The 20,128-nt window shown below is 43.9% G+C and overlaps 2 protein-coding genes across 6 annotated transcripts; one reads left to right on the top strand and one right to left on the bottom strand.

The window, feature by feature from the left end:
* Positions 1-212: 212 nt before the first annotated feature.
* On the bottom strand, positions 213-3,292 carry tuba1c (tubulin, alpha 1c). Its single transcript, XM_041061689.1, has 4 exons — positions 3,172-3,292; positions 1,693-1,915; positions 1,449-1,597; positions 213-1,334 (listed from the first exon to the last, which is right to left on the bottom strand). Exons 1-4 carry the CDS (start codon positions 3,172-3,174, stop codon positions 354-356), a joined length of 1,356 nt encoding a protein of 451 aa, XP_040917623.1. The 5' UTR covers positions 3,175-3,292; the 3' UTR covers positions 213-353.
* Positions 3,293-7,680: 4,388 nt separating this feature from the next.
* LOC121197890 (tubulin alpha-1A chain) lies at positions 7,681-20,011 on the top strand. Of its 5 annotated transcripts, none has more exons than XM_041061661.1 (5): positions 7,681-7,837; positions 8,984-9,206; positions 9,299-9,447; positions 9,562-10,488; positions 19,885-20,011. In XM_041061661.1, exons 1-5 carry the CDS (start codon positions 7,835-7,837, stop codon positions 19,930-19,932), a joined length of 1,350 nt encoding a protein of 449 aa, XP_040917595.1. In that variant the 5' UTR covers positions 7,681-7,834; the 3' UTR covers positions 19,933-20,011. The 5 variants fall into 5 exon arrangements, with proteins under 5 accessions (XP_040917595.1, XP_040917603.1, XP_040917578.1 ...); XM_041061669.1 differs by lacking the exon at positions 19,885-20,011 and adding an exon at positions 15,078-15,140; XM_041061644.1 differs by lacking the exon at positions 19,885-20,011 and having other exon boundaries at positions 9,562-10,925.
* Positions 20,012-20,128: the final 117 nt, after the last annotated feature.

The following is a 20,128-nucleotide window of genomic DNA, read 5'->3' as shown; positions in this document are numbered from 1 at the left end:
GATACTGTGTTAAATGTTTATAAGAATAATGCACATCATAAGTGAATGCTGAGAAACTTCAGGAAAGACTTAAATGATTGGTTTTCTAAGTTTTCTAATACTTGTTTCTACATATTTCAATATTTTGTGACTATTAGTTGAAATATATTGTATATTTATGATGAATTAAGAAAAGACAACTTCAACTTCACATCACAGGAATTTTATTTAGAACAGAGCCAAACTTGACATTTTCAGGAGTTTTAAATCTGAGAAGCCAAACTTGTAATTGACAAACATTTCTGTTGTGGAATGCATTCAAGAACACATTGCAATCAATTATTTCCTGTTTAACTAATGCCTGCATGTCCCTTTTAATACTCCTCTCCTTCCTCCTCTCCCTCACCCTCAATGGAGTCGACTCCGACCTCCTCATAATCCTTCTCCAGAGCTGCCATGTCCTCTCTGGCCTCAGAGAACTCTCCCTCCTCCATGCCCTCACCCACATACCAGTGAACAAAGGCACGCTTAGCGTACATCAGATCAAACTTGTGGTCAAGCCGAGCCCAGGCCTCTGCAATAGCAGTGGTGTTGCTCAGCATGCACACAGCCCTCTGCACCTTGGCCAGGTCTCCACCAGGAACCACAGTGGGAGGCTGGTAGTTGATGCCGACCTTGAAACCAGTGGGACACCAGTCCACAAACTGGATGGTGCGCTTGGTCTTGATGGTGGCAATGGCTGCATTGACATCTTTGGGCACCACATCACCACGGAACAGCAGGCAGCAGGCCATGTATTTACCGTGGCGAGGGTCACATTTCACCATCTGATTGGCCGGCTCGAAGCAGGCGTTTGTGATCTCAGCCACTGAGAGCTGCTCATGGTATGCCTTCTCAGCAGAGATGACGGGGGCATAGGTTGCCAGAGGGAAGTGGATACGGGGATATGGCACCAAGTTGGTCTGGAACTCTGTCAGATCAACATTGAGGGCACCATCGAAACGAAGGGAAGCAGTGATGGACGATACAATCTGACTGATCAACCTGTTAAGGTTGGTGTAGGTAGGACGCTCGATGTCGAGGTTCCTACGGCAGATATCGTAGATGGCCTCGTTATCTACCATGAAGGCACAGTCAGAGTGCTCCAGGGTGGTGTGGGTGGTCAGGATGGAGTTGTAGGGCTCCACCACAGCGGTGGACACCTGGGGAGCTGGGTAGATGGAGAACTCCAGCTTGGACTTCTTGCCATAGTCCACAGACAGACGCTCCATCAGCAGGGAGGTGAAACCAGAGCCGGTGCCACCTCCAAAGCTGTGGAAAACCAGGAAACCCTGAAGACCAGTGCACTGGTCAGCCTGAGGACAGAGAGGGAGACACAGTCATCAAATATAGGAGATGCAATATTAAGATTCACTTTGATGTTTTGAGTCAAAATGAGGAAAATGAACTCTTCTTATTTAGTAACGTACCAGTTTGCGGATCCTGTCCAGCACCAGGTCAATGATCTCTTTGCCGATGGTGTAGTGTCCACGGGCGTAGTTGTTGGCAGCATCCTCCTTACCAGTGATCAGCTGCTCAGGGTGGAACAGCTGGCGGTATGTCCCAGTGCGCACCTCATCTGAAGAGACAGAGTCAGTCGGAAATGACTTAAATGTTTTATTTAATCAAATCAAATAAGAGCAGCTATGGTATCTATACTTAATGAGAGTTTACCGATGACAGTGGGCTCCAGGTCCACAAACACTGCCCTGGGGACGTGCTTTCCAGCTCCAGTCTCACTGAAGAAGGTGTTGAAGGAATCGTCTCCTCCTCCGAGAGTCTTGTCACTGGGCATCTGTCCGTCCGGCTGGATCCCATGTTCCAGGCAGTAAAGCTCCCAGCAGGCATTGCCAATCTGGACACCGGCCTGACCAACGTGGATGGAGATACACTCGCGCTGTGGAAAGAGAAAACAAGACAGGTTGTTTATATTTATTCATACAGATTCAATTTAATAAAACTGCTGGCTTTTACATGTAATCTGCCACAGTAACTGCCACCTACAGTAAATGCATCTAGACGCTGGGAACATTGAGTTGCTCCCTCTATCTGAGATTAACAGGCAGTGCAGCAGGAGGCACCTCCCTGCACCACAATCCGCAGGGGACAGAAATGCCTGACAGCAGCCCCCGCAGAGGCAGGACGCTCCTCTCGTCTTTCGTCCATTCTTTTTTTTTTTTTTGTCCTCTTGTCTTTTTATCTCACCCTAGCTCCAACTTTTGCAAGCATAAGCACGAATGCAAATTCATTTGCATGAGCAAAGGCGCGTGCACGTTATCAGTCTGGAATATTCCACTTGCTCTTGTGCCTTAAAGATGCACAATCACAGCAGATGCTTGAAGAAAAAAAAAAAATGAATCTGCTCAATCGTAATTAATTTTATATCACAGAAATCAGCATATAATCCAAATTAAATGATCAGTTTGGTTGAAATCAATTAAGAGATGGGATGTTTATCTAAATTAAGTCTTTATATTTCATGTCATGTTTGAAACAGAAGCATTATGTTGCATCATTTTTTTTCTTTCTAATCATGGATGAAATTAAAAACATATATTCACTGCTGTAGCCTATGAATTAAAAATGATAGCTGCAACCTAGTGTCTCCATCCATCCCCACCCAGTGCGCCCCTCCCTGCCTTGAAACAGGGTAGGGCATTTGTAAGGTGCCGGATTTTGACCAATTCACACATTAAAAAAAAAAAAAAAAAAAAAAAAAATTAATAGAAATAAAAACCAGAGAGACGAGCAAAGCTCCTGGTTCATAAAGGAAAACGCATCCATCCTCCTGAGTGGCTGTTACTTGAGCCTGAATGCCGCCAGGCAGTGTATTGTTCTCATCCCTACACAATGACAATCACATCGTGCCACTGCTACACACAAATCTGTGCATCAACAATAAAATCACACTGTTCAACTAACGACCCCGAATATACACAGAAGCATAGTAAACCTCGTATTATGGCAATAAAACGCGTCCGTTTACTGAATCAGAGGTGGGGGTCAGCTCACGATGGAGAACCGCTGAGGACGTCGTGTAACAGCCGAGATGCCGGCTGCTGCTGCTGCTGCTGCTGCATTTCCCTTCATTTCTACCTCACAGAAAAACATTTTACCTGACGAAACACACAAAGGAGAATAAAAGGAACTCACCATGTTTCCGATAGAGGCTCAAACAGGAACGGGAGAAGGAGAAAATGCGGAGAAAGAGGCTTTTTTTTAAAAAAAACGGGTAGGTTTGCGTCGCGTGTTGTACCCAACGGGGTCGATGCAACAACTGCTGAATGGGAGGGCGGTGCTACCAGATTTATACATGCAGGGCAGCGGATTTGCTCCTGTGCACACAGGAACACACACACACACACACACACACACACACAAAAAGGTTTTACAACCAGCATTTGGTAATGCTATTCAAACCTGCCTCTACTGTAAATGTTGCATTCAGATTTGAACATGATCATTGTAAAAACCTGCTGCTTAGTGCATTGAAATAAGTGGTTTAAGCCACTGAAGGGTTGGGGTTTTGTTGTAGATGGGGTTAAAAATATGAAAAATATGTGATGGGAATAATTTCTTTAAGCTTTAGGGTTTGCTGGAATGTAATTTTTCATTCTGAGCTTTTTTTTTTTGGTGGGCAGAAACCTGAGGCCATTCTTATTGGAAAAAAAAGGGCTAGTTCAAACAAAGCTAATTTATTATGCATGCAGAGACTGCATAGATCTACTATATAGGCATGACAAGCTGGAAATCAATAGAAAACAGCCCTGTTTGTGTGCTAGCTGTTGTGTTAGAGTGTATGTGAGCAAATTCTGTGACTTGTCTGCAAATGCTAGAGACACCTGACACACTGTAAATGATGCAAAATGGCTGAATGCGTCTGCTGCACAAGATGCTTCCATCTCACTCGAGCAGCCAGGCATCCATGTTGCCGAGGCCTGCCATGGTATCCGCCCGGCATGCCAGCTCTCCAGCTCTCCTCCCTCTTTGTCCTAGATTCTCTGCAATGATGTCATTCAGTGGGCTGATCACGTGTCTGCCTGTCTCTGTGTGTGTGTGTGTGTGTGTGTGTGCCTCGGCTGTTCAGCTGGACTGAGGCCGGGGCGTGCTTCCTCTGGTTCTGTCCTGTTTGAGGAACTGAAATTGCCTGAATTGCACTTTACCTGATATAATGGGTGAACTGTGGCACTTGATCCGTGCACAGGCTGAGGGATTCACAGTTTAGCTTCTGCAGTTGCAACATTAAAACCCTGCCCTTTAAGCTGTCTCGAATCCTGCAAGGAATGAGAGTCATTTGAAAAGAGGTTAGCGTAGTGTTAGTGACATAATCATCACTGTGAAAGTCTAGAAAAATCCTCACTGCAGAATGAACCAAACACTTTGCTTTTTGTCAGAACACCCAGTCTAATATGGGAATAATCATCATTTATTCAGCAGGGGATTCTGTGTTTGCTGTACTCGGTATGAACTGCAGGGGATGAAAGAGAAGGACAGGAAACAGCCATGGCTCCTAGCCAGGACTTCTTGAGAGAACATTCTCCACTCCCCCTCCTTCTTCTCCTCCTCCTCCTCCTTCTCCTGCATCTCCTCCCCAGCAGCTGTGAGACAGGGAGGGTCTGAGCAGCTGCTCACCAAGAGGAGAGAGGGAGGATGGGAATGCTAGAGACATGGGAGTGGTCCTTCATGGCATGAAACTGACCGCACTGCATCTTGCAATGAGAGAATATGATACCCAACAAAGTGACAGAGCATATTTTCCATCTGTCACAACAGAGTCCCTGTGCTGAGTGTTTTAATGTTCAATTAAAAAGGACCATGAGAAGAAAAAGGCTTTGGTATGTTTAAATAGATAAGCTGAGACACTGAAAGATTTTGAGGTCTTGATATTTTGTTTGACCGGCGTGAGCCTGCCAGGGTGGGGCAGAACCTCGCAGGAACACTTGTCTGGAGGAAATAAAACATGTTTTGGTTCTGCAAATCAAAAACAAACATATTAGCTATCAATGACAACAGATATAACAAATAACAACCAGTAAACCCTGATTAGAGCAGCATTAAAGCATTTTAGCATTTTAGCCAGAGACTAAAATGAAAAAGAGCTGATGGATTTGGGCCATAAGATATTTGGGCTACAAGATATTTCAGGTATCAACCTCTGTGATGATTCTCAGTTAATAATTTGATGCTATTATTTACAAATTACCATAAGTCACACAGATACACGTAAATCAAAACTGATGCTAGAGCAAACACAAACAGATACACATGCATGTAACAGATAATTTATTAAGCCATCAATTATGATCTATTCATAGTCTTAGATGTGACAAATGGTCATTGTACAACACAGATGAGAAGCAGAGAGATAAAAAAGACTGGAGAGAGAAAGTGAAAGCATGTGTACGGAAAAGGAAATAACACATTATCAACCAACAGAATCAAGAATAAAAGAGGTGAACGAGGAACAGAGGGAGACGTTCAACTGTGAACCATGTTTTCACGCAAAGAAATACATTTAAATTGGTTAGTGTGGTCTCTCATGCAATAAATATATGACATGCTGCTCTTTTTTTTATTTAAGATTGTTGTTGATGTTCATTGTTAAATAAATCTGGTGTTATAACAACAGAACAGGTGAATTGTACCTGGTCAGCGGGCCCATCTTAGCCTGATAATCTGACTGAATTGTCACTTCATTCGTTCATATTCAGAGGTCAGAGGCAGAGATCCAGAGGTCTGGAACAAGGCTGGGCTCCAACAACGGGAGCCTGAAAATGTCAAAAGTGACATCAACAGAGAGACATCAGATATAACACGTTTAAAACCCAGTAATATCAACAAAGTCCTCTATAACTTAGAAAATTATCAAAATAGTTGCATACACATTTTCTATCGTTGATTGTTGTAGCTCTAGCTGATTGTATCTGAACTGTACTACTGCAGTAAACTCCACCCTTCTGGTTCCTAAAAACAAACGCCGGGGATACCAGTTAACTGAACTGAGGTCTGCTTCACATCAGGCACCGTTCTCACCTCCAAGAGAGATGTTAACATTATTACAACCATTACACACATTAGCTGATTTCACCCTGGTTGCAGCTCCAGGTAGCCTACAGCAGAACTAACTACCTGCAGTAGGCTACAGCTTCTCTTTACTGTGTATCTCAAAATCTGGGTTATTTTAAGCAGCTCCCCATTCAAAGAGGTGTCATTCCTGCCCCTGGGACCGCTGTTGTCATAGAGTTTCCTTTGTTGTTAGCAACCAAGGTGCTTAACTGTCAGTTAGTTTGCTGGGACTTTACGTAGGCCCATCAAGAACAATTTATGGGCTTTCTCAACAAAAGTTAATTGTTTGAGACAAACACGGACAGAGCTGTTACACACTCAGTTACATTACTGTCTAGAGAAAGCGTGAACTACGAACTACAACTGTCTCGATGAATATATGAACAAAAGAGCTGAGCCACACTGACGCCATGCATCTTGTGTTGCAGAGGCCACACCCCAGCATCCTCATGACAACATATATGTGTATTTTTTTTCCATCAGTTTTACAGTAGGACAACATGTGCACTTTTAGACAAGAGCAATTGTGTTTCTTTACTGACACGGGATATCAGGGTGAAAGATTTTGGGAAAGAGGTGGTTGAGACACCCCACATCCCCCCACAGAGGCAGCTGCAGTGCAGCCCATTAATGCTGCTATTTAAGCTGGATCACGTGGCTACCAGATAAAGGCGGTCTGTGTGGATACTAGGCTGTATCCAGGCAACTCAGTTATTCATTTCCTAGCAACCGTTAAATCTTGGGAGGAGGGCTGGGGGTTGGGCATCTGTGGCTGTCTGTGGCCTACATGTCCCTCATCTGTGACTGGGCAGTTTGACCTCTTTTATCCAGAGGAGACTTTTGTAAAATCAGAATACTGGAAGTAAAATAAACTACTGCTTCTGCTCAATAAGGTCCAAAGCCATTGTGTAAACACAGTGTTAAAAAAATACAGAGAATACTTGACTAACTGCGTGATCTCTCTCAGGTATTGTAGGAGACAATAGAGGGCACATGGCCAGAAATATAATCAGTGATAAAGCTTGGATGGACTTTTTTTTTTGGTAACCCAATCTTCCTGAAAATATATTTTAAATGACTTATAACATTTTGCATTAAATACATATACATGCTTGTTGACATCATGTACGCACTGATAACAAATTGTACCAGTCTTTATGGAAGATGTTCATAACTTATCAGTGTATCAGGAATTCATGAGTTTGACAATTTGGTAAATTGATACAGATAATGGCCAAAACCAATAGGATTATAGTTATCACAGAGTTATATTCCCAAATTTCAGACTCTATTCTATTCTGTTTTCTGCTCTGTTCTGTTACAAGCTGTTTGACGAGTTGGTATGTTTGTATGCATTAGTTTGACTGTTACATGGCTCCATGGCAGACTGGGCCTGTCTGGTACCAACATGCTGAAAATTACGCAGCGTTTTCCTCACAATGAGAGGCGCCATGCTTCCAGCACAATGACGGGAGGAGGCCGGGAGTCGGGTGGGGTCTGGGAGGCGGCCTTTGTAGCGAAAGCCTCTCGTCCAATGGAAAGTCGCGGACTGCTTCGTAGCGTCAGACTGACAGGGAATTGACCAATAGCAGCAAAGCAGCCGCCGGCGCCGGGGCTGCACTTGCATATATACCACTGTCCATCCTCATGTGCGCCATTATCTCTTACATCGACCCCATAACTGTCGAATTGTAAGACTCCCTGTCGAGGAGCTTCTGCAACCCTTCTAGCGCGACAAAACACAACAAAAATGGTAAGAACTTTTTTCGAAACTTTGATAAATAGACATTTTTGCAGTATCATGTTGTTTCTACTCTTTTGGGATGTGACCTGTGGGTATGAGGAGGACGGGAGGGAGCGTTAACATGAACGGAAAAGTGGGATTAAGAGGTCGAGGTATCATTAAATGTCTCATTACTTCAACAAATGGGTCTTAAACAAGTAAATGTTGCCGAGAAATGCGGTTATTACCCGAGGGTTAGTGTGGGGAGATGATCTGGCGCGCTTTGGATGGGTACGTGGCGGGCAGACTGAACAAAAGAGGTCTTCAGCGGATTGCGGGGCTGTGGACAGAATGAATAATGTAGGCTTCGGTCCAACCACAGACTCTGCGGTATTTTATTCTCTCCCCCGATAATGACTAAGCCCCAGTCATCACTTCTCGTGACAGCTCTGCCCCGTCAACGTTAATTCAGTGTGCCGGCAGGGAGGATGCGCATAAGCGGCACTAGCTTCCAGTGGCCCACACCCAGAGAAACTCTATCCGCAGGGAAAATGGATGAAAGTGCTCTGTCAGCATGGCGCAAGGCATTAAAAATGCATGCCAGTAATGGACACTGCTGAGTTGTCCCCTGATAGCTACAGCGCTGATGCTGGGCCAACACAGAGCAGTGTCCTCTGTTTTAACTTGGCTGTTATTTTATGTTTTTCTATCAGCAGATTAAACTTTCTTTACAATATGCCGGAGTAGTTTACGTTCAGTAGTTTACGTTTTCACACGAATTCCAACCAACGTCATCCATTACCACTGTCGCATAGCAACGCAGTGCGCCAATCAAAAGTTGAGGCTGCGAGGAGACCGTTCGACCGTTAACCAGACAGTCATTGATTGGTTACTAATCAAATGAGATTTCCATTTCCAATAAAATACAAACATCTGTATGTTCCTCCACAAAATTAATGCAATTTATTTGGAAAGGTAGGCTTTTAGGAGACTCTTATTTAATAACTAAGAAAAGAGAATTTAAATTTTTAAAATTTTATAATTATCAAAGTGGAATGATGTTATCTCATGCTTTTTGTGATAATTTTTTTTTCCTTTCCAGAATGAATGCAAGATTTAAAAAAAAAAAAAGAATAGATACAGGTGGATAACCTCACTTGTTTTCTCTTTCCATAGCGTGAGTGTATCTCCATCCACGTTGGTCAGGCCGGTGTCCAGATTGGCAATGCCTGCTGGGAGCTTTACTGCCTGGAACATGGGATCCAGCCGGACGGACAGATGCCCAGTGACAAGACCATTGGAGGAGGAGACGATTCCTTCAACACCTTCTTCAGTGAGACTGGAGCTGGAAAGCACGTCCCCAGGGCAGTGTTTGTGGACCTGGAGCCCACTGTCATCGGTAAACTCTCATTAAGTATAGATACCATAGCTGCTCTTTGATTTTATTAAATAAAACATTTAAGTCATTTCTGACTGACTCTGTCTCTTCAGATGAGGTGCGCACTGGGACATACCGCCAGCTGTTCCACCCTGAGCAGCTGATCACTGGTAAGGAGGATGCTGCCAACAACTACGCCCGTGGACACTACACCATCGGCAAAGAGATCATTGACCTGGTGCTGGACAGGATCCGCAAACTGGTGCGTTACTAAATAAGAGGAGTTCATTTTCCTCATTTTGACTCAAAACATCAAAGTGAATCTTAATATTGTATCTCCTATATTTGATGACTGTCTCTCCCTCTCTGTCCTCAGGCTGACCAGTGCACTGGTCTTCAGGGTTTCCTGGTTTTCCACAGCTTCGGAGGTGGCACTGGCTCTGGTTTCACCTCTCTGCTGATGGAGCGTCTGTCTGTGGACTATGGCAAGAAGTCCAAGCTGGAGTTCTCCATCTACCCAGCTCCCCAGGTGTCCACCGCTGTGGTGGAGCCCTACAACTCCATCCTGACCACCCACACCACCCTGGAGCACTCTGACTGTGCCTTCATGGTAGATAACGAGGCCATCTACGATATCTGCCGTAGGAACCTCGACATCGAGCGTCCTACCTACACCAACCTGAACAGGCTAATTGGTCAGATTGTGTCGTCCATCACTGCTTCCCTTCGTTTCGATGGTGCCCTCAATGTTGATCTGACAGAGTTCCAGACCAACTTGGTGCCATATCCCCGTATCCACTTCCCTCTGGCCACCTATGCCCCCGTCATCTCTGCTGAGAAGGCGTACCATGAGCAGCTCTCAGTGTCTGAGATCACAAACGCCTGCTTCGAGCCGGCCAATCAGATGGTGAAATGTGACCCTCGCCACGGTAAATACATGGCCTGCTGCCTGTTGTACCGTGGTGATGTGGTGCCCAAAGATGTCAATGCAGCCATTGCCACCATCAAGACCAAGCGCACCATCCAGTTTGTGGACTGGTGTCCCACTGGCTTCAAGGTTGGCATCAACTACCAGCCTCCCACTGTGGTTCCTGGTGGAGACCTGGCCAAGGTGCAGAGGGCTGTGTGCATGCTGAGCAACACCACTGCTATTGCAGAGGCCTGGGCTCGGCTTGACCACAAGTTTGATCTGATGTACGCTAAGCGTGCCTTTGTTCACTGGTACGTAGGTGAGGGTATGGAGGAGGGAGAGTTCTCTGAGGCCAGAGAGGACATGGCAGCTCTGGAGAAGGATTATGAGGAGGTCGGAGTCGACTCCATTGAGGGTGAGGGAGAGGAGGAAGGAGAGGAGTATTAAAAGGGACATGAGGCACTAAATAGTCAATAACTGATTCAAATCATTCTTAAATACATTCCAAAAAGAAATGTTTGTCTATTAATTTGGCAGTTCAGAACAAAAATGTCAAGTTTGGATGTGAAGTTCCTGTGATATGAAGGCCAGAGGAGGCATAACCAGGCTGTATCTTGGAAGTAGGAAGGAGTTTACTCTTTGGAGGGTGAGAGAGTAGCATTAAGAGGGACATAAAGCACTAGTGAATCAGGAAACGGTTGTTTAAATTTGTTCTTAAGGGCATTCCAAAATGAAATGTTTGTCTATCAATAATGCATTCACCTTTATTCAGACTGCAAAATCCAAAGTCAGTTTGGCTCTGTTCTAAATAAATTTCCTCTAACACGTGACGTTGTCTGTGTTGTTTTTAATTTTAAATATATTTTGTTTAAGAATGAAAAATAACCATAAGTCAGGAGTGATCGGTCAGTTTCCTGAGTCTGATGTTATCAGATCAGGAAATTGTGGAAAACACTGTGCACCAATAAACATGCATTATCACATACATACCCATAATACCCACAGTGTTTACATCATGCTTTCAAATATTTGAAATGAGTGTCATAGTTAAATCTACAGTAAGGATATTTGAGCTGTAACTTCCTTCACCAGATATAAACTGCTTCACTCAGTTATGAACTTTGTTTAGTTGATCCTAAACCCAGTGAATTATCTGTGAACTGAACCTGTAAAGAAAATCAGGATAACTCAACATGTGACAGAAACACTGATATAAAGACAGGTTAAATATTTTTGCACATTTCATAAAGAAGCTTGAGACATTAGATTACATGTCTGATCCTTTGAACAGCAACAAAGCCTTAAAACTGTGCGAATACAAGACATCAAAAACATAAATCATTCAAAATTTCTTTTAGTTAATGCATCAGTGTCACTCAAATGAACAAAATGTGGGACATTTGCAGTTCAAAGCTCTTAAATGAACACTGAATGAGTCTCCTCTTTGGGTTAGACATAGTAAGAGAGGGGTGAATCATTTTTACTGTTTAACCTCAGATTTTCCCAATTTCTCTTCACAATATGTACAGTTGTAAACACAGTTTCAGTTTGAGTTTAGTGACTGAAATACAATTGAAACAGAACCACTTAGTTATCCATTTATATGGAGACCCCTGGTGGTAGTGTTGGATGAGAACAAGGGTCAAACCCAGGTCAGAACGAGGGTTGTGGCCATATCCGTTTAAAATATTTCACACTGACTGAACAAAGTTTTTAAGTTGTGATTTCCAGTGATTTAAATCACCAGTCAAACTTTCTTGTTTCCATCAGTAAGTATTATCATCCTGGGCGTGTACCTGGGAGGCCTGTGAGTGATACTAACAAGCCAAGTACCTCTCTAGTATATTCAGTAGTCTTATGAAATCTCTCAGGTAACTGCGTAGACACCATATGCAGTACAACAATCCAGGTTACTCGGACCTTTTAATTTTTTTAAAATCAGCTTTTATAATCTTGGTTTCACTGTATTTTCCTCTGTTGTATTTCAAAGAGATGGTAAACCGTCACACTGTCATGGCTCACTGGGACTCTAGAATCAAATGGAGCCATCTTTAATGTCATTAGCAACACCTGTGTTTTTATGACAAGTCAAAAGTCGTATTTAACGAAGACGCGTGTTTCAGTTTAACCAATAGGAAAGATGCTTTTGTGACCCTCTACTAATCGGATTCGCCAGGTAAAGTGGGTATAAAAAGCACCAATGGATAGAATTCAGTGTCAAGTTCTTACACGGGGGTCATTAAAACGCCAGTGTGAGAGTTAAATTTGTCTGTTTCTCCTCACACAGCCACACAAACATGGTGAGTACGGAACAGTGGGACGTTTTCTTTTTTATTTAACCAGGTTGAAAGCACAGCCCTCATTGGCATTAGCTAAGATCATGTGTTAGCTAATGTTAGCCCAAAAGTTTAACCTAGCTTAAATGTTTTTTTTTTGGTGAAGTTTGTTTTCATTGTCATTTTTTAAACCCCGTATTTGTTTACATTGTGGAAAATTAAGTACGCCGAATTTTCTGTTACCACTCCCTGTCCGCTGTGTGCCGCTGCATGTACTGACAACAATCACCGAATTACTTAAATACTGAAGAAAACTTAAAAACGTTATGATTCCCAGGCGAATTCTGGAGTCACGAGGAGCGTCTTTTTTCAGTGATTTCTAAGCTGGTTTATGGCCGTTGATTTGCAGTGGACATCAGACAGTGATATTCTCTGAACGTATAAATATGTATAATATGTCTGTGTTCAGATTTGACAGAGCTGAATCCGTTTTTTTGACACAAATTAGTGTAGTCGGACGCCAAGGGTTTCCTACCTTAATTGCTGCTACAGCTGTTGATGGTGTTGATACTCGGACTAAGCCACAACAACTTCCTGTTGTATTTAGAACACCTGCATCCCAGCCTTTCGTAGGTGGAAACCGCCTTAATAGTTCAAAAGTTAAAGCAACCCGCCCACACAAATGTTAGGGTAAATGTGTCTTGATGTCGCTAGCATCAGATTCGTTACAATTTTTTTTTCTTCCTATGGACTTTATCTTTTGAGAAATATTCAGCATGTGTTGAGTAATCTAAAGTATCTGATTAGGTGTGGTTAAAACATAAGAATCTCTGGTTGAGTTTCTTAAATGTTAAATGTCCTTGTTTGCCTCCAGCGTGAGTGTATCTCAGTGCACGTTGGTCAGGCCGGTGTCCAGATTGGCAATGCCTGCTGGGAGCTTTACTGCCTGGAACATGGGATCCAGCCGGACGGACAGATGCCAAGTTACAAATCCTCTGGAGGAGGAGATGATTCCTTCAACACCTTCTTCAGCGAGACTGGAGCTGGAAAGCACGTCCCCAGGGCAGTGTTTGTGGACCTGGAGCCTGCTGTCATTGGTAAACTCTCATTAAATGCACCATAGTTCTCAGTGATTTGATTCAATCAAATGCTTAAGTCATTTCTAGCTTTATCTCTTTCTCCAGATGAGGTGCGCACTGGGACATACCGCCAGCTATTTCACCCTGAGCAGCTGATCACTGGTAAGGAGGATGCTGCCAACAACTACGCCCGTGGACACTACACCATCGGCAAAGAGATCATTGACCTGGTGCTGGACAGGATCCGCAAACTGGTGAGCAAATTCAGAGCAAGAGAACTTTCTTTTCTTTTCTTTTTTTTTTAAATTTAATAAGGCTGAAAGCTTGGGGAAAAATTGTGAGGAAAGTGACATCAGTGCATGTATAGCCACTGCATCCTGGTTACAAAACATTAGATAACTTACATCTGCAGGTGTCTATGTATGCCACCTACACCTATAGATAGGAGAGAAAATGTCTCATGTAATTTGAATATAGAAATCATCATATTCAATAGGTGGTTGCTTATCTGCATCTGATGGCAGTAATGCACCACGAGTCACCTCCCAGTTCATATATATATATATATAATTTTTATATATATATATATATATTTTTTTTTTATATTTTATTGGTCCCAGCCCCAGTTCTCATGGATTCCAAGCATCTTAATAACTGTATCTCATATATTTAATTAGTGTCTCTCCCTCTCTGTCCTCAGGCTGACCAGTGCACTGGTCTTCAGGGCTTCCTGGTTTTCCGCAGCTTCGGAGGTGGCACCGGCTCTGGTTTCACTTCCCTGCTGATGGAGCGTCTGTCCGTGGACTACGGCAAGAAGTCCAAGCTGGAGTTCTCCATCTACCCAGCTCCCCAGGTGTCCACAGCTGTGGTAGAGCCCTACAACTCCATCCTGACCACCCACACCACCCTGGAGCACTCTGACTGTGCCTTCATGGTAGATAACGAGGCCATCTACGATATCTGCCGTAGGAACCTCGACATCGAGCGTCCTACCTACACCAACCTTAACAGGTTGATCAGTCAGATTGTGTCGTCCATCACTGCTTCCCTTCGTTTCGATGGTGCCCTCAATGTTGATCTGACAGAGTTCCAGACCAACTTGGTGCCATATCCCCGTATCCACTTCCCTCTGGCCACCTATGCCCCCGTCATCTCTGCTGAGAAGGCGTACCATGAGCAGTTAACGGTGTCTGAGATCACAAACGCCTGCTTCGAGCCGGCCAATCAGATGGTGAAATGTGACCCTCGTCACGGTAAATACATGGCCTGCTGCCTGCTGTTCCGTGGTGATGTGGTGCCCAAAGATGTCAATGCAGCCATTGCCACCATCAAGACCAAGCGCACCATCCAGTTTGTGGACTGGTGCCCCACTGGTTTCAAGGTTGGCATCAACTACCAGCCTCCCACTGTGGTTCCTGGTGGAGACCTGGCCAAGGTGCAGAGGGCTGTGTGCATGCTGAGCAACACCACTGCTATTGCAGAGGCCTGGGCTCGGCTTGACCACAAGTTTGATCTGATGTACGCTAAGCGTGCCTTTGTTCACTGGTATGTGGGTGAGGGTATGGAGGAGGGAGAGTTCTCTGAGGCCAGAGAGGACATGGCAGCTCTGGAGAAGGATTATGAGGAGGTTGGAACAGATAGTATGGGAGATAATGATGAAGGAGAAGAATATTAATCAAGCATACATTCCCCTCTGTTGATCTCTGATCTGTGCCTTTATCAATGTCAAAAATAAAGTTTGTTCATTGACTGAACCATTGTTTGCTGTCTTTAATGCACTAATTCCACAGGGCAGAGGTGCTGTTGTGTTGGTAGTTGTTACGCAACTGACTTGAGGAAGAACATCAGGACAACATGTAAGAGGTTTGAGCTTAAGACACGTCAAAGGGTTTTACTTTGGTTCTACTCATATGATCATAATGATTATGGTTGAATAGAGTCCTTGTTTGATCCAAGTGGGTAAATGCAGTTTTCAGCAGCCAAGTCACAAATTAAGAAAGCTACACGAGGATAGTCAGAGGTAGATAAGACAAAATAAAAGCAAGTAACTAAAATTGCTACTAAAAGCTTTAAATGATAGTGTCTGCTTGTACGTTCCAAATAGGTAGTCTAGTAAATGTATATTGTCATGATGTGTTTCATTGGAATTGCATAGATGAGAGCTGATATAACTACACAGTGAATGGATACTGATACTTAGGTACTGTATGGAAGATAAAATTTGTAGTTAGGTATCCTGCAGAGATAATGGGAAGATGTTGGAGATGTGGCTGCATAAATTCAACATTTACTGATAGGCTGAGAATCTGAATATTTTATAACTGATTTAATATACACTCTCAACAGGTGTATAACAGGGATCCCTATTTAATACAAATCATTAAACTCATCTTTTTACTACTACTACTATTCTAATCAAAGTGATTACTAACTAATGCAGTGGAAAAAAGGAACAACATTTCAATAAATGGGGACCTCTGCTGGCAGGAGAGGTTGGAAGTGAGACAAAGGTTGACACCTCAAAGCTTCAAGTGCCAGGAAGAGGCTGTGATTGCAAGTAAAATGGTGAGGTGAAAAAGAGCATTGAGAGCTTTTACTTAAGTAAACGTAGCTATTAAACATTGTAAACATGCTCCATCACATGTAAAAGTCCTGTATTCATGATTTCACACAAGTACTGGCAGCAAAATAACCAGACATGGAGACTGGTCAGAATTCAGGGAAAGATGAATGCAGCCAAACCCTGCTCCAGAGTGCACATGAGTGCACAATCACCTGAAGCTAAGGCAACACTGGACTGTCCTTCAGTGGCCCTGCCAAAATCCAGACTTAAACCCCGCAGAACATCTGCCGTCCTCAGGTCTCTGTGTGGAAACCTGAGGCAGTGCACAGACACTTCTCATCCAATGTGACGGAGCTTATGAAGATCTTCCAGGAAGGATGGGGTGACCTGCACAAACCCAGGTGTGCAAAGCTTGTAGAGGCTTAACTGAGAAGACTCAAAGCTGTAATTGCTGCCAAAGGAGCTTCTACAAAGTACTCAAGAAAAGGTCTGAATGCCTTTATAAATTACAGTTTTCAGTTTCTGCTTTTCACTTTGTCATTATTGGTCATCGAATGTAGATTGATTGGCAAAAATGGGAGCTTTATCTATTTACAATTACATCTACAACACTTTAAAGTGTGATGCCACTATAATTATGGTGGAGTACAATATTTACTTAAATGAATTTAGTGGAGTAAAGTATGTCATGAAATGGAAATTCTCAAGTAAAGTACAAGTAAGTATGTTAAAACACCGATGGGGCTACAAGCTACAAGGTTAGCATTAGTGCTAGAATAATGGTCTGAACTTGTAGTGTGGAATAAGGGCTGTTTTTTTGGTTCTTCCTATTCTGTCCACACCCTTGAACGCATCATTTCTGACACCCACGCTGGATCGCCTCACTGTCCTGTGGAGCTCGTGGCGTTTCAAAAGACGACGATGACTGTTTCACTTTAACCAATAGGAAACGGGCACACACGACCCTGTAGCCAATCGGATTCAGCAGCTCTCTTTCCGCCGGGTCAGAGAGTATAAAACACCCCGCCCAGCTGATACTCAGCAGTTACTTCTTACACAGGACACATAAAGGCCTATTTGTAAGAGCTAGCTTACCACTTCCTCTTTTTTTTTAATCCGAATTTCTCAGAACTTCACAGCTTCAGCAAACATGGTGAGTATGAAAATGTACTTTTTCGTAACTTATCGTGTGTTGATTTAAGCAAAATCAAAGCTCCGCAGTGTTATAACGTGGCAGCCTAGTTCAACTAACTATTAAAGAGGCAGCATCAGCTGTCTACATCTTAGTTTTAATCCAAAACAAAACTTAAAATGGCGGACGATTAACCAAACTTCATGTTCAACAAGTTGTTTTAACTGTAATGTTGGTCAAGTTCAGTGTAACTCGATAGGGCACAGCCCAAATGAAGTTCAGCCGTGGCTGCCAGTTTCCTGCTTTTCCTGAACGCACATTGACCCAGTTGGCGAAGGTCAAAGTGCTTTGAGCCTGAAACATTCCTGTGCTTTATCGCCTGTTTGAAGGGCCAGGCATTGATGGGTTATGAATAAAAGAGCCCCAGGGCACAGACAGGTAAAAGGGCCCTCCTCCCCTGTCCAACAGAAGGCCCCCCAGACTGAAAGGATCCTGGACTTTGTGGTTGTTTTGAGTCTTTAAACTGAGCTTTGCGCTTTTCAAACAAGAAATATTAACAGTCACATCATACAGAACCACAAATCCAGTGGCCTGAAGGTTGGGGTGGGGTTGGGGGTAGGAGAGGGCCCCAGCCCAGTAGGCCCATTTAGTAATCCACTCATGGGGCCTGGCCTTTATGAAACTGCAGCCACATGCTTTTCAAACAAGACCTATTCACTAAAAGCTTTATGGGGCTTTTATATTTAATCTTTCATGTTGTACATTGTTTAGGCCGACTTTTGTTTAACTACAGCTGTGTTTGCTTTGAACTTTGATGGGAAAGTTCTCGTTCTCAGCACAAGCTTTTCTTCCTTAAGCACATTATCTGTCAGAATAAAAAGCCACTCTGTGATATTTTTGTCTCTGAAGGGCTTTTCTATTCAGAGGGTAAATGAATGTGCAACATGTGTCAGGTGACCTTTAGTCACGATGTTCTGATATCTGGTTCTTTACAAAGGAACCTTTTTTTTTTCCCTCCTCCTCAGATCATGCATTAGCTCCAGAGCAGTCCTCAGCATGTGACAAGTAGCCTCCAGCATAAAGAACAATGTTAAAAAGAACCATGTTTCAGCCAACTAAGCCTATTTTTAAAATTTCCCATTAAGATTTGTTACAAAACAAATGCACATATTATAAGAGTTTCTTTTTTTTTTTTTTTTTCCCCCCTCCACAGCGTGAGTGTATCTCAGTGCACGTTGGTCAGGCCGGTGTCCAGATTGGCAATGCCTGCTGGGAGCTTTACTGCCTGGAACATGGGATCCAGCCGGACGGACAGATGCCCAGTGATAAGACCATTGGAGGAGGAGATGATTCGTTCAACACCTTCTTCAGCGAGACTGGAGCTGGAAAGCACGTCCCCAGAGCAGTGTTTGTGGACCTGGAGCCCACTGTCATCGGTAAGCGTCATCACTTTTCCCTGAAATTTTAATTTAGGCAAATTAATTTAGGCAAAGTAAAATGTATGAAAATAGTTCACAGAAACTGACTGAGTCTCTTGTTGTCTCTTCAGATGAGGTGCGCACTGGGACATACCGCCAGCTGTTCCACCCTGAGCAGCTGATCACTGGTAAGGAGGATGCTGCCAACAACTACGCCCGTGGACACTACACCATCGGCAAAGAGATCATTGACCTGGTGCTGGACAGGATCCGCAAACTGGTGCGTTACTAAATAAGAAGAGTTCATTTTCCTCATTTTGACTCAAAACATCAAAGTGAATCTTAATATTGTATCTCATATATTTGATCATGGTCTCTCCCTCTCTGTCCTCAGGCTGACCAGTGCACTGGTCTTCAGGGTTTCCTGGTTTTCCACAGCTTCGGAGGTGGCACCGGCTCTGGTTTCACTTCCCTGCTGATGGAGCGTCTGTCTGTGGACTATGGCAAGAAGTCCAAGCTGGAGTTCTCCATCTACCCAGCTCCCCAGGTGTCCACAGCTGTGGTAGAGCCCTACAACTCCATCCTGACCACCCACACCACCCTGGAGCACTCTGACTGTGCCTTCATGGTAGATAACGAGGCCATCTACGATATCTGCCGTAGGAACCTCGACATCGAGCGTCCTACCTACACCAACCTGAACAGGTTGATCAGTCAGATTGTGTCGTCCATCACTGCTTCCCTTCGTTTCGATGGTGCCCTCAATGTTGATCTGACAGAGTTCCAGACCAACTTGGTGCCATATCCCCGTATCCACTTCCCTCTGGCCACCTATGCCCCCGTCATCTCTGCTGAGAAGGCGTACCATGAGCAGTTAACAGTGTCTGAGATCACAAACGCCTGCTTCGAGCCGGCCAATCAGATGGTGAAATGTGACCCTCGCCACGGTAAATACATGGCCTGCTGCCTGCTGTTCCGTGGTGATGTGGTGCCCAAAGATGTCAATGCAGCCATTGCCACCATCAAGACCAAGCGCTCCATCCAGTTTGTGGACTGGTGTCCCACTGGCTTCAAGGTCGGCATCAACTACCAGCCTCCCACTGTGGTTCCTGGTGGAGACCTGGCCAAGGTGCAGAGGGCTGTGTGCATGCTGAGCAACACCACTGCTATTGCAGAGGCCTGGGCTCGGCTTGACCACAAGTTTGATCTGATGTACGCTAAGCGTGCCTTTGTTCACTGGTATGTGGGTGAGGGTATGGAGGAGGGAGAGTTCTCTGAGGCCAGAGAGGACATGGCAGCTCTGGAGAAGGATTATGAGGAGGTTGGAACAGATAGTATGGGAGATGATGATGAAGGAGAGGAATATTAATCAAGCATACATTCCCCTCTGTTGATCTCTGATCTGTGCCTTTATCAATGTCAAAAATAAAGTTTGTTCATTGACTGAACCATTGTTTGCTGTCTTTAATGCACTAATTCCCCAGGGCAGAGGTGCTGTTCTGTTGGTAGGGAAAACCTTTTAAATGGAGCAGAGCAGATTTATCTGCATCTGTTATTAATGCTAA

The sequence above is a fragment of the Toxotes jaculatrix genome, chromosome 2 (assembly GCF_017976425.1).
Source record: "Toxotes jaculatrix isolate fToxJac2 chromosome 2, fToxJac2.pri, whole genome shotgun sequence".
Classification (NCBI taxonomy): domain Eukaryota; kingdom Metazoa; phylum Chordata; class Actinopteri; family Toxotidae; genus Toxotes; species Toxotes jaculatrix.
This window is presented reverse-complemented; position numbering and strand designations above follow the sequence as displayed.

Coding starts and splice junctions, on each gene's coding strand:
- tuba1c (XM_041061689.1), bottom strand. Junction 1,598..1,692: donor CCTGGAGCCCACTGTCATCG/GTAAACTCTCAT, acceptor CTGTCTCTTCAG/ATGAGGTGCGCACTGGGACA. Junction 1,335..1,448: donor TGGACAGGATCCGCAAACTG/GTACGTTACTAA, acceptor CTCTGTCCTCAG/GCTGACCAGTGCACTGGTCT.
- LOC121197890 (XM_041061644.1), top strand. Junction 9,207..9,298: donor CCTGGAGCCCACTGTCATCG/GTAAACTCTCAT, acceptor CTGTCTCTTCAG/ATGAGGTGCGCACTGGGACA. Junction 9,448..9,561: donor TGGACAGGATCCGCAAACTG/GTGCGTTACTAA, acceptor CTCTGTCCTCAG/GCTGACCAGTGCACTGGTCT.